Consider the following 15,027-nt stretch of genomic DNA (forward strand, 5'->3'; position numbering starts at 1 on the left):
AAGTTACCCATAACATTAATAAAAACTACTTTTTTGAACAAAGAATCGTGCAAATGGGATTGACTTGTGAAGTGATCGACGGTGAAGGAAAGTTATTCCGTCTTCATCAAAAATCAAGTTAGTCAAGGAAGTCTCTGTTTTTGAATCTCTAATTTTTTGAGTTAATGACTCTCTCTCTCTCTCTCTCTCTCTCTCTCTCTCTCTCTCTCTCTCTCTCTCATATGAATTTGCTTCAGACTTCTCTGTCCCTACCATTCCGCGTCCAAACTATCAAACGTCTATATAATATTGATCTGTCCCCAAGTTCATATCATCTCCCTTTAGGTTTCTGTATCTGTTGCTCCAGTTTCTAGTCTTCCCAAATTAAGATTCATTATATTGTTAATCTTAAATATTCCCGTCGAGGGGATTCTAGCTAGAAAGTTGTGGGGATTTCCAAGACCGGAAGTTTAATATCATGGCAGGAGCTAGTGGAGGAAGAACATTAGAAGAAACTCCCACTTGGGCTGTTGCAGTTGTGTGTTTTGTTTTGGTTTTGATATCCATAATCATCGAGCACATCATCCATCTTATGGCAAAGGTACGTATGATCCATCAGTAATATATATATTAGATGCAATCCTTAATTCATTGGGTTTTCGGGTTTTTTATTCTTATACCTCATAATTTCGAGCTGAGATATGTATATTATTCCACCACTTTGCAGTGGTTGAAGAAGAAACAAAAAAGAGCTTTATTTGAGGCATTAGAAAAGATCAAATCAGGTACGCCATATACAGTACCTCACAGCTGTTTCGACAACCTATATATATTAATTTTATAAATCGACATTGATATTGTCTTTGTCTCCATTGATCACTCCTTGCAGAGCTCATGTTGTTGGGATTTATATCCTTGCTCCTCACAGTAGGACAAGGTATAATATCGAACATATGCATATCAGAGAAAATGGGAGCGAAGTGGCATCCATGCGAGAACAAGCAAGAAACCCAGTTGACCGAGGACGAGGACGAGGACGACGATTCTGAATCCAATGGCCGCAAACTACTGATGATCATGTCGGATTCTGGTGGAAGTTTTCGACGCATTTTGGCGTCGGCGGCGTCTACTGATAAATGTGCAGCCAAGGTGTGTGAAATACATGATGGGTCAATATTTCTGTATTACATATTTTTCTTTTCTTTTCAATATGGTAAATATTTTCACATTGAAACAGCAAATCGCACACAATATTCCACATAAATATATAAATAAATAACTACTGAAAAATATTAGAATGATTTCGAAATGCAGCTTAGATTAATGTAAATATTAAAAAAAAATATTTTAACCAAAAAATGACTCAAAATCAAAACCAAGATAGATCACAAACGCTTGGAATATGATGGAAATTGTGTAGATTGGAAAAAAATGATCACAAGCTGACAACCTATAAATAGATTGTCATGTGGATAGTGTGTGATGCAGTCTATATATATATATACTGAGGACCTTACCTAACATGATTATGACATGCATGTGGATGGTATGAAAAATTACAGGGAAAAGTACCATTTGTGTCTGAGGATGGTATACATCAACTGCACATTTTTATCTTCGTATTGGCAGTTTTTCACGTCCTCTACTGCATTCTCACCCTCGCTTTGGGTACAGCCAAGGTATGTACGCCTACGTATCTACCATTAACCACACATTAACTATACGTTTAATACTATCTCTTACCAAAATAAAAACGATATGATACATCGATCATAATGGCTATTTTGTTCCAGATGAGAAGATGGAAGCATTGGGAGACGGAAACCAGAACAGCTGAGTACCAGTTCTCACATGGTTAGTCCAAATTATAAATTACGTCAATTAATTCGAACAGCTATTTTTTCTTCTTTCGAAAAATAAATTTATCACCTTCTAAATATTATTATGTGATCACCAAACTCATTACAACGTATTAGACTATTGAGTTGCACTTATTATATATATACATACCTGCGTATTTTAATTAATTATATATATACGTACGTACATGTACTGATCATGCATGCATGCACGTACAGACCCGGAGCGATTCAGATTTGCAAGGGATACGTCGTTTGGGAGAAGGCACTTGAGCTTCTGGACCAAAACACCTGCGCTCATGTGGATAGTAAGCCATGATCTCCATCTAGTTTAATTTTCCTGCATGCTAGCAGCTTTCCCTCATCTATATATCTCACTACGTACTAATTAGCTACGCATGCAAGCAGTACTGAGCAACATGCATGACAGCTTCCATGATGCTAAAATAATCTCTCTGTTTCTCGTTTATATATAATGCTTCGATCATAATTAATTAATTGCATATCGTGACGAAAAAGTTTGAATTTCTTGCAGCAGGAGCTAGCTGCAAGGTATCACAGTACACTGATCTAATTTCTTTTTCTTAATTCACAAGATAAAGAAGCCCTGGCCTACTTCTTTTTCATAATGCTATATATTAACTTAGATTTGACGTCCACTCCCATTAAAAAAAGAAGAAGAAGAAGAAAACCTGCACAGAAATGGGGTCGGGTCGACGATGATCAATATTACCAATTATGAAATTGAATCAATGTGGTCTTTTATTTTTGAAAGTTCAAACCCCCATTAACATACTATATATATATATATATATATTTTGTTAAAAGAAAATCAACGATGTTGTTTGTTGAATTTTACATGCTAATTTGATGCATTAATGATGCTTAATTCAATGCATGACGGGTTATGATCATTTAAAGTTCGCAACAAATGATCATGATCATGTCAAGAAGTACATGCAGTCAAGAGTCTGAAACGAAGAACAGGTCCTTAATTTCTCTCGTGAGCATTGGGTGCCGATGCATAGGCCTTGGAAATTTGGAATAGGGAAGCCATCCAGGAGCTTATCTAAAAGAGAAAAAGAGAGCAATCTTGGGAAACAAGATATTAATTGGTCTTAGCTAGCAGACAGTTACGAAAATTGATACAACCAGTTTGTTTGTATGGTTTTTGACTTTTTTGTTATACACGCAACAGCTTGTTTGACTTTTTCCATTTATTAATTGAGAAATCGTACTTTTACAATTATGCAAACGTTGTATAATTAATATAAAAATATATATATTTATGACACGTTTTTTTTTTTTTTCCCCTTACATGGGGTGGGAGATTTTGAACCCAAGTTTTCTTTTTGAATAACCGGGTCATATGTCATTAGCCTATTAGGCTCTTAGCTATATGATACTTAGACTGCATGCAGATTAGAGTGTTTAGTATACTTCATCTCCTCTTATTTATTTATTTTTCTTTCAAATCTTAGTCCTTTTTTTTTTTTTTTGGTCAAGTGGCGACGTAATGATATGCTTAAATCCAAAATCTTGAATATTAATTTTTTTATTATCAATCTCTATAGTCACTAAACATGACATTTTATTTTTTGTTTTGCAGGTCTGTTTTTTCAGACAGTTTGTGAGGTCTGTTCCTAGAGTTGATTACTTGACCTTGCGACATGGATTTATAATGGTAATTTGTCCTAATTAATTAATATAGTATATGCATCATTGTGTGACATATGCATGCATGCTTTCAATGATAGAACTTGTCACAATTTAGAGGGATAAATATTCTTGTAATTTTAAAATAATTAAATTATTAGGCTGATCATGAGTTTTTTATTTTCTTATTTATATACAATAACTGATTATCAGGCACATTTGGCACCTCAAAGTCATCAGAAATTCGACTTTCAAAAATATATCAATAGATCACTGGAAGAGGATTTCAAGATGGTTGTGGGAATCAGGTAATTTCATGCATGCATGCATATATATATATATATATGTTCTCATCACAGATTCACTTAATTTCAGGCCATTCTGTTAAACATTTACATAAATCATTGGATTATCTCTTAAATATTATCTCATCTTTTCTTTTCTTTTTTGTCATCGGTTTGCAGCCCTCCGATCTGGTTCTTCGCGGTGATTTTCTTGCTCTTTAACACTCATGGTGAGCTTCGACTGAGTTTGGTCAAAAACGCAAGTTTTCAAATAAATTCTTTCCTTTGCCCAAATTATCTGAGACCGAGTTCTCCTGTTTCCTTTCGCAGGATGGAAATCTTATCTATGGCTACCATTTATTCCAGTGATTGTAAGCAAATGAATTAAATATCTGCCTCTGATCATCACATGTCTGCTAGCTAGCTAGGAGATGGATTTAAAGACTAATATTAAATATGCAATCCTGCTGCATTCAGATCATCCTACTGGTGGGGACAAAGCTACAAGTGATCATAACCAAAATGGCATTGAGAATTCAAGAGAGAGGAGAGGTTGTGAAGGGAGTACCTGTGGTTATTCCAGGTGACGAACTCTTCTGGTTCAAACGCCCACGCCTCCTTCTTTTCCTCATTAATTTTGTTCTCTTTCAGGTACGTACATACAATATCCCTGCATGTCCATTTTTTTCAATCTTTTTCTTTTCATGCATCCCTTCCCTCCTTCATCGTTTACTTGTATTTATATATATATATATATATACCTCTTTGTAATCTTTTGTCTTTGCATTTGCAGAATGCCTTTCAGCTTGCATTCCTTGCATGGGCTTGGGTAAGCTACTACTCTCTCTGCATATCCCCTGTATCTAAAGCAGTTCAAAACTCAGAACTCTTTCCTTTATATTGAAGCTCCTGTTTCTATGGATTTTTCAGTATGAATTCGGGTTGAAATCTTGTTTCCACGAAAATGTGGAGGATTTCGTTATCCAAATCGCAATGGGGTACGTCCGACGTTTCAATTTCATCTACACACACACACACACACACACACACAGAGTTCTGAACTTTAATTGATTTAGAGTTCCTAACATGAGATTAAAATGGGACTGGCGCTTTGATCAGGGTCCTGGTACAAATTCTGTGCAGCTATGTCACTCTCCCACTCTATGCCCTTGTAACGCAGGTAACAATTCTTCGGATCATCACAAAGTAAAATGTACAGTTTTACAGATATTATATACATTTCTTTAATTTCATATATTTACGGATGAAGTCGAATGCATGCAGATGGGTTCAAGCATGAAACCAACGATATTCAACGATAGAGTAGCGGCGGCGCTACGCAACTGGCACCACACGGCCAGGAAGCACTTGAAGCAGCAAAAGGGCTCAACCTCAGTGACAGTGACCCCTTTCTCCAGCAGACCCACCACTCCATCCCACTACACATCCCCTGTTTATCTCTTGCGCCACCACCGCAGCGACATGACCGACAGCGTCCAAAGTACAATATCACCTAGAAGATCATCCAATTTCGACATTGATCATCTCCCATATTATTGGGAAACTGATTCCCCCTCCCACCGCGGCTTCCAGATAGGCGATGGCTCCTCCCACGGCTACCCCCTAGAGCAAAGCAGCGTTGCGTATGATAAGGATGTAAACGAAACTACCATCTCGCAGACGACAGCTCGCATGCAACACGAAATTGAAATCGGGCCGCAGCCTAAAGACTTCTCATTTGATAAAAGAATGAGTTTGTGAATGAATTGATCGTGATCATGCATGTATCGAAATCTTCATACACTTTTATTGATTAGAGATGATGCCGCTGAGGCAGATCTAGTCTTACTACTACTAGCTTCTAAATTTGATGCCCGTCCCTGATTGATGAGACTGATCATGAATATATATATATATACACAGAGAGAGAGAGGTTGATATCGAGGTTCTTTAACTGCGTCATATATCCTGTATATCTTGCTTTGAATCGAACAGTTTTGGAGGAAAAGGAAAAACACAGACATAGATAAGGATCAGAAGCTGATATTGTTGTATTGACGGCAAAACTTCTTCAGAGATGATCAGACCTTTCCAACGCCGCGAGCATTGCGTACCTAGCTAGCTTGCAATTTTTGGTATTCGCGGGATAATGCTTTCGGTCTGACTTTAATCTCTTCCGCCATAAAGATCCCAAGGATAAAGTGGATAAAGTGATAGAAAATAAAATAAAATAAAAAAGACTACGGAAATCGAAAAAAAAAAGTTGGAAAAGAGACTTTTGAGGGATTTTTACTGCTCTCTATTGTTATTGAATACAAGAAATAAATTTCTAATTATACAGAAATTAAATTAAGACAAGATAAATATTTTAATCATTGCAATAATCAAATCAAAATAATATCATGTCAAAGTGATTTGATAATTATGTAAATCAAGTTAAATAATATCTAATTAACAATATTATCTTCAAAATTTCCCTTCAAACTCTAGATGGAGAACTTTTGACTCTTGAGTTTGAAATTTAAGTGCAGCGATGGTATTCATATCCATTAATTGATTGTAGATGAGATAATGGTATTGGTGATGAAGTGACTGGCAACTGAAACATCAAATCTGTAGATATGGCCAACAATGATATATATATATATATATATATATGGTCTTGGTCAACTATAAGACTAAAATCAAAATACCAAAATTGGATTAGGGATTTTAAACAATGCTCACGACAAATCAAAATCTAATAAAAAAATGTCTCACAAGTAATAAAGATATTCCAAATGCATGGATTTGAGATGATATATAATTGAATGACGATGAAAATTTTGTGAGAGGTAAAGCTAGCGAAAAAATAAATATTCCATAAGATTGAGCCTAGCGTTAGCCAAACTCTCTATTACCATGATAGAAAGTAAAATAAAACAAAAAAGAATATGGAGAAGAGAAAATGAGGGAGAGAGACTTTGATTGCTACATCTTTACTATTCTCAATTGTTATTGAATACAAAGTGTTGATCCATATTTCTAAGAAAATTATATTGAGATAGTATAAGGTAAATATCTTAATCATTATGAAAATCAAATCAAATTCTTAATGTGATATTATCTTCAAAATCTCTCATCAAACTCAAAGTGGAGAACTTTGGACTCTTGAGTTTGAAATTTGAGTGTAGCATTCATATTTATTAATTGATCATCGATGGGATGATAATGTTGGTGATGAAGTGGCTAGTAACTGGAATATCAAATTTGCAGTTCTGGCCAATAACGGGCTATATATGGCATCGGTCAACTATAAGACTAAAATCAAAAGGCCAAAATTGGATTTGGGATTTCAAACAATGCTCACAACATATCAAATCCAATAAAAAATATCTCAAAACTAATAAAGATATTCCAAATGCATAGTTTTGAGATGATACATAATTGAATGATGATGAAAATTTTATGAGAGACAAAGCTAGCGAAAGAATAGATATTCCATAGGATCAAGCTGTGAATCAATTGAACACCCAAAATCGTACTTTTGAGTGTTACAGTGTATATAAAACTTGTGTGTATGACTAAATTTTAGCATATTCCAATCATTAGAGTTTTGATCTTTCCATGCAAATTTTATGCTTGGCCGGATTGATGAACGGCTCTTTCTACAAGATAAGAAAACAATAATCATATAATCCCTTGGCTCCTAAAGGATTGGGAATACTCCAATGATTAAGTTAGACTATTTCATTCATAGAGAAAAATTCAATGAATAGAGAAAATCTTGATCTTAATTTTATGCTTATGAAGAGGGTTCATAGATATTTGATAGGTGTTGGGCTTAAAGAATTTAGATTAGGAGATTATCCCTTAGGTCAAATTATTATCTTCCTTTTGTGAGTGAGACCAATTGGTTAATTTTATACCTACAGTTATCTCAAACACCCATGGCCGATTGATCCAATTGTTCGGGTAAATGAATCATATATGTCTCGGAGTGGCAATTTGTGTTTGCAGGTCGTGCTCATGTCGTGTCAAGTCATGAGTATTAAACTATACGGGTCAACTCAAATACGACTTGTTTAATTAAACAGGCCAAACCCTAAAACCCTAACACAACCTATATTAGGGGTGCTACCCAGCCTACATGGGCAGGCAGCCACCCCTCATCCCCCCTCCCCTCTGGATTGGGGGGGGAGGGGGGAGTAGTTTTGCCCATGCACCCGGTCCCCACCTCCATATATTGCCTAGCCCCCATCCATTTGACAGGCAAACTGGTGGCTTAGTCCACTGGTCGTATCTCCACCCCTACGTGCCATTGTTAATTGAAATTCTCGTGGAGAGCCATGATTGTGGCTCTCTATGTGTGGAAACACCAGATCCATATGTGGAGAGTCATAGTCATGAATCTCCATAAGTAGAAACCACCAGATCTGTGGCTTGGCCACTCTTCTACTCCAAACTTAAACGAACTAGAATCCAACCAAACAAACTCAACCAACCAACCAAAATTAATATTGATTAACCAACTAAAATCAAACTAAACCTAGCCAATTGTGTCATCGTGGTTCTCTAAACAAACCTATGGCCACATCGTGGCCTGTTACTTGGAGCATAAAACTATAACTAGTCATGGTTGTGTCGTGGCTTGTGGACATGGGTAGAACTAGGATTTGGTATATAGGAGGGATTGGAAAGTGTGTGGTATATATCAGCATAAGTAATATGTGTTTTTTACACATGACTATATAAAAAGCAATAATCATACATCATAAAATTGTATACAAAACATACATGTCTTGCAAGTAATAATGTACGTGTTTTGATTAGAATACTTGGAACTAAAAATCTAATGTTACTAATGGGTAATGCTTTGACTATGTGAGCAAGATAGAAAAAACAAACTATGCTCTGATCGATTATGTTCCAAACGAAGACATACACACACACACGCGGGGGGGGGGGGGGGGGGGGGGAGAGAGAGAGAGAGAGAGAGAGAGAGAGAGAGAGAGAGAGAGAGTATTTTGGAAGCCACTTTCAGATAACAAAGCTTCATTCTTAATGGGTAATTCCCAAACACAGACGGACTTGGATGCTAAGCATGAAGACATAAGTCAGATAGATGAAAAACATATACAAGCTTTGGGAAAAAAGTAAGTAAAAACTAGGAGGTTTGGAAAAAAACACAAAATAGAGGTAGTGAGATAAATTTGAACCAAGCGGACATGAGACAGTAAAATAATAGTGGAAATCAAAGTGGATTCTCTTTTATGAAAAAGAAAAATAAAATTAAAAAATTATACAAAAAAAAAAAGGATAAGAAGAAGAAGAAATTTGAGAAAATAAGTGAGAGATGAAAGCAATCCAAGTGAAGGAGAAGAACTATAAGATAGGGAAGCAGCCACAAAAATGGGAGCAAGAGTTGGCTAAGGAAAGCATAAAAAAACAAAGAAAACCCAAATCACAATTCAATAAAGCTATGAACTTGATCATCGACTATACAGAAGATGCAAATGCAAATTGAAACTCAAGGAAGTCGAGAATGACCCAAATAAGAAAAAAGTAATAAAAAATCATGTAAGCCTAGAAAGGAAGCTCAAGAAAAAACTTGACAAATAAGAGTCTATAGAAATTGTATATGATATGATATGATATGAAATGAAACAAAATGCACACCAAAGGCAAATAAAGAAAGATAGAGAAAAAATATTTTACCTTTTTCGTGTCTATGGTGTTGGACTGTTGGGGTAGAATTCCATGATTTATTTTTTCTTTGCTCTCTCTCTCTCTCTCTCTCTCTCTCTCTCTCTCTCTCTCTCTCTCTCTCTCTCTCTCTAAAATCTAAAAAAAGAATTGCTCTGCTCTCTCTCAAATCTGTTTTGTCTGTTAAAAGGATTAGCTAAGAACATGAATAGGTACTTTACATACTTATGTGACAAGAAGTCCAGAAGTCTAGAACGTAGGTCCAAGCTATGCCAAAGAAGTCCAGAACCTCACGAATCGGATGGCAAAAGGGGAGCCTCACCCCATGCACGAACATCCCAGAGGACAACGCCACTCTCTTAGCGTTGCCTTTAGAGTTGACAGCCCCGGTGCCTGGGTAGGAACCTCTAAGACCACCGATGTCAGAATCCCATATGTACTCCAAAGTGCGTCGAGGGTAGTGGGGTCAATGATCATGGACCACCCATGGCCATTGTAGATACAGGATCGCTACAAGAAGAGTCCACAGAAGCCAATCCCATTGTAGATACAGGATCGCTACAAGAAGAGCCCACAGAAGCCAATCATAGATTGATTTAGGAAAGTATTGAAAAGAAGAATGCGAAAGCGGCAAGGGAACCATAGGGCCAAATGAGCAAGAGTGGCAAGAGTAAAAGAGAACGCTTAGGAGCTGGAAGGGCCAAATAAATAGAGAAGACGTGATAGTTCAAAGGCCCCATTGTGAAGAGTAATAGGATGTGGGAACGCGATGGTTACATTCCTGAGGAAAGAAGAGTAAGAGGGAGTGAGTTGGAGAATTAAATTCGTGTCACGCCTGCATGATGAAAATTTGAGGGGTACTTGGAAAGAGATTTTTGTACTCAATTGGGTTGGGCCTAGGCCCATTGCGCTAAATAAGGCACCTCAAGCAGGGGAAGACCTAAGAGATCCTAAGGGCCATAGGAGGGGAGAAGAAGCCGACGACTCCTCATGTCACCAAGCATCAATGGGGAGTAGACAGGCATGAATCATGTCCCCTACAAGATCAACTGCATTGAAAGCAAAGCGGAGTGGCCGGCCCCGAGGTCGGGCTCTTGTAGCTAATAGGAACAACCGCATTAAATACAACACTACGACATCTGAGGCAGAGGAGATCGTTGTGGCACCAAGGAACCCAATAGGAAGAGGGTATAAAAGGAAGGAAGGCTAATGACGGGTGCTGGGTTGCACACCTGGTATCCTTTTCTAACTTCCATCTTCTTCAAAGCTCTCCCCATAACTTTTCACATTTGACATACTTTCCCAAGGTTGCTGAATTTGTTATCGGAGGTTACACAGCCACCTCACACCACCCTCTCTTCCTCCTTCGTTGGTATGGGGGACTCGTTGCATAGTGGCTACAAAACCAGCATCAACAAGAGGCTTTAACTTCTTTCACTTTCTTGATCTATAGAGATCCTTTAGCATGTGTTCCCTTCTAAGTTGTAGTAGATGATAATTTATGAATGGTCACGACTTTTGCTTCTTAATTGGACACTGTGGTCTCAAAATAAAGACTATATTATCATAGAACATAAATGAATATGGCCTCTGTGGCTCTAAGAGTCATGTCCACTCTCTTAGAACCAACAAGTAAGAAACTAAGAAACAAGTTCTCGGCATGGCTTGCTTTGGCTGAAGTTTGTGTCTAACAAGTGGCTTTGTTGACAAAGTAGAGATTTTTGTGCTCTTAGATCATAAGAAGACTTAGTCCAAACAAGACCTTTGGTTGTAGCATCATGGTCAGGCTATGTCTTTTGTGCCGTGTTTGGGATTAACCTGAGCAAGCTTTAGGGACCCTTGCTAGGTAGCTAGCCCCTTCAAGGTCTTTAGTGCATTAATGTTGGGGTACTGGCCCTAGTAATGTCTTTGGCGTCTTGCTGAAAAAAATTGTGTGCATTAACATTCACAAGGCTGAAACCTATGCCTTTAGGATAACCATATTCATAGGTGATCTTGAAGGTGAAAGTGACCTTGTGTGCACTTATGTACTTTTATCTATTACCCAATTTTCAAGAATCGTGTAAATTAATGCTTCCTAAGCACACAAAAATTCAAAATAGTCAAATATCTTAATCGCACATTGAACAACCAAATCGCACATTGAACAACCATGTACATGTTAGTTCCCACCCACCTCTCTCTAAATTGTCAAAAGTGTTTCAAATTGAGAACAAGATGATATGCATGTAGAAATCCAAGTTTTTTAACAGTAAGACACACTGACACACATCTTAAGCAACTCCAGTAAAGGGCACTGACTCCATAATAAATAAATGAGAAAAAGATGAACCTATCCTGTTAAAAGGGCTATGCAAAAGTTCCACAATCTAAAGTTTCTCGAATGAACTAACATATCCACAGAACGATATAAATAGAAAGATGTAACGCTCTGTACCTGGGTGGTCATGGAGTTAGTTCTTTTACTTGAAAGTCATATACTAACCATACAAATATATACTCCAAACCAAACATATATGTTCATCTACAAGGACATCAAGAAACATTCTCACATAATTAATCAAGCACTCCACAAAAGTCTCAACAAAAGCATCGACATCCCAAAGTACCAATCAACAGGAAGAGACGAATCTCCTGAATAAGACTTTCTAATAACCCACTTGTACCATTTGGAACTTACTCTACTACACTCAACTAATCTCTCCCAAGCTTCCAATTTTTCATCCTAACTGGTCAATATAAGTATTTGAAAATATTGAAGATAATTAAATGAGTTATCAACAACTCAGTAAATAGTGAATATATACTAGAGTGTAAACATGAGTCAGTTATAGAATGAAGAACAAAACAGATTATCAAAATATCAGAAAGATAGTCCAAAAACATTTATATGATACGCAAAAATCCTTTGACATAAGCATAACTGAGTAGCATCAAAACAAAACAAATTCTATATCTAAATCTTGTGGTAGGGTTGTACTATTTTCGGTGGTCATACCAGACAGAAACAGAAGTGAAGTCTTCTCAGAGCCCCAAGTGTGCACATAGGTTAGACCACGCAAAAAATCACTTTATTTCTAAAGTAGGTGCACTTAGAAACAGAGATACTGGTACCAACACAATAACATAGCCAAAGTTTTATACTGTCGGGTTGGAAGTAGAAACAGAATATCATATTAGAGGGTTTTCAAATGCAACATCATATTATAATAGAGTACTGAATAGATATAGAACATATTCATATAATCACGTATAAAATTCCATATTTCATATTCGCTTTTTTTATACAGTTGGGAACATAATACCAAAATTGCTCACACCAGTTATGACAAAAAAATATTTAGGAACACCGCTTACCTGAACTTTTTAACATGACTGACTTCCTCCGCAACATTACCAAGTGAATATCGATTGTCACCTAAACTTAATTACCACAATCCCGAGTTAACAGAGTTGAATACTATTTTTTAAGAAATAAAGCATATCATACCTAAACTCCCATCAAAATATCCAATGACCTAGAATGCATTGAATACACTTAAAAACCATTTCACCTATGACCTCAATGTAGCAAGACCTTTCTATACTATTGGTTCCGAGTACCTTCCCTTAGTTCGAATGTAACACAACCATTGTACAAACCAATTCCTCACATTTTCAAAATGCTCAAGCTATTATAGCTACAAAAGGCTCAACCTTATCTTGAACTTAAAACGTTACCCTTTCATAACATTAATAGACCCCAAGATTACGCCCACTATAGATGCCAATGCCAAACCGTACAAATCCACATCTACCACTAAGAATTCAATCATCTGAGATCCCTCCCAACAACATAAATTAACATGCTCAAATATTCGCCAAATATTAGACAACCATTAACTACCTAACAATCGATCAACTGAAACGTCAACTCAACATTAATAAAGTCTAGGAATTTACCTACTGTTAATGATGATCCATCGTAGACTTAGGGAGGCAAGGATGTGCAGATGCCACTCGGGCCTGGTGGTATGGCTCAATATAGAGAGTGGTGGACAGAGTCGCAAAATGGAGAAGTGTTAGAGAGAGAGAAAATGAGAAAGAGAGAGACACAAAGGGACAAGAAATTGAGAGAGAGAGAGAGAGAGAGGCGAGAGGGACAAACAGAGGAGCTGAAGCGTGAGAGGGAGGGCTTGCTGGTCTGGCCTCGAGGTTGGATGGCATGAAGCTGGTAGCGACAGAGTTGGAAGGTGATGGCTTAACAGAAAAGGGCAATAGAGCCTGAATTGGAGAGAGAGAGAGAGAGAGAGAGAGAGAGAGAGAGAGAGAGAGAGAGAGAGAGAGAGAGAGAGAGAGAGAGAGAGAGAGGGGGGGGAGGTGCACGGAAGGTGTGAAGTGGGATGTACGTATAGGAGAGGGGGAAAAGAAAGTTACAGGGGAGGAGAGGAAAGGGGGGAAAAGAAGAATGGAATTTTGAACTAAAACGGTGTTGTTTCTTCAAGAAGGTTGCGTTTTTCCACGGGCATGGGTCTGTGCTACATCTTGGCCCTGGATGTTACAAAGGATGATGTGTAAAATAAGCAAAGAATGGAGTTTATTTCAATGTCTACTAAATTTATAAACGATGAATCCAAATCTGCTCAAGATGAATGCATATCAAAGTTGAAAGATTTCAAATTTGCCGTTGGAAAGAAACTTAGGACCCTTTTGAGAATAAAACTATTCTAAGATATTCTTAGAAATTTCATTTCCAAATATTATTTAAATACAAAATACTTTTCAGTTTCGAATTTTCAAAATATTTATCTAAGCGTTACCTAATCACTAAAACTTTTCCAAACACCCCAAAAAAAATACAAAATCCTATGCAAATTTTGTAAACTTCTAAACAAAAATAACATTAATAATTATATTCAAATAATTTTTTTTATAATTTTATTTATTTTTTTGAAAAAGGTTAAAGTCATCAAGAGTTGGGGACGATGGGTCCTGACAACTTTTTTTTTTTTTTGTGATTAGGGAAATATGTTTTAATGATGTGATTTTTTTAAATGTTTAAAAGTATAAAAAAATGAATGAAAAAAAGTCATTTGGCCTTATTGAGATTGAATAGTTACATTCTATTTATGTGTTTTGTGAGTGGGACTATTGGTTAATTTTATCCCCCACATCATTCAAATCCTATAATAGAGAGAGAAACATGAATTAGCAGTCATACAACAGTTATCTTAGGCCAAACATTGAAAAACTTTCTGTTTAATTCGTTTTCTTATTTGCAATACGAAACCCGAGGAAATGATCTTGGGCCCACCTCCACGCATTGCCCGTATGCCTCTAGTCGGGCCTTACACATATACACTACGTGTACCCACCACCTATACAAAAAAATACACCTAACTACACTTTGTAAAGGGATAGCCTGCCCAAATGGCCTGCGCGTGGCTCTGCCATGGATCCAAGCGTTACACATCCAGCAGGCCATGTTGCTGGCGTGTTACAATTTTGGTAAAAGGGCCTTTTATGTTTCAGTCCCTTGGTGAATCCTGCCCTGCAGCTAAACGACAGCCCCTATTACCTGCGGG

At 37.0% G+C, this 15,027-nt stretch overlaps 1 protein-coding gene across 1 annotated transcript; it reads left to right on the forward strand.

Moving 5' to 3' along the window:
* Positions 1–214: 214 nt before the first annotated feature.
* On the forward strand, positions 215–5,740 carry LOC122292971 (MLO-like protein 6). Its single transcript, XM_043101560.1, has 15 exons — positions 215–580; positions 707–764; positions 869–1,128; positions 1,542–1,658; positions 1,773–1,833; positions 2,058–2,146; positions 3,448–3,522; positions 3,708–3,802; positions 3,959–4,008; positions 4,109–4,149; positions 4,256–4,429; positions 4,572–4,607; positions 4,709–4,776; positions 4,898–4,958; positions 5,063–5,740. Exons 1-15 carry the CDS (start codon positions 458–460, stop codon positions 5,537–5,539), a joined length of 1,785 nt encoding a protein of 594 aa, XP_042957494.1. The 5' UTR covers positions 215–457; the 3' UTR covers positions 5,540–5,740.
* Positions 5,741–15,027: the final 9,287 nt, after the last annotated feature.

This window comes from Carya illinoinensis, chromosome 13 (genome assembly GCF_018687715.1).
Source record: "Carya illinoinensis cultivar Pawnee chromosome 13, C.illinoinensisPawnee_v1, whole genome shotgun sequence".
In the NCBI taxonomy this organism is placed as follows: domain Eukaryota; kingdom Viridiplantae; phylum Streptophyta; class Magnoliopsida; order Fagales; family Juglandaceae; genus Carya; species Carya illinoinensis.

Bases quoted from the DNA above. Each gene is read 5' to 3' on its own strand.
- LOC122292971 (XM_043101560.1), top strand. From the start codon at position 458: ATGGCAGGAGCTAGTGGAGGAAGAACATTAGAAGAAACTCCCACTTGG. The intron at 581-706 runs GTACGTATGATC...ACCACTTTGCAG, and splicing joins TCATCCATCTTATGGCAAAG to TGGTTGAAGAAGAAACAAAA. The intron at 4,150-4,255 runs GTAAGCAAATGA...TGCTGCATTCAG, and splicing joins TACCATTTATTCCAGTGATT to ATCATCCTACTGGTGGGGAC.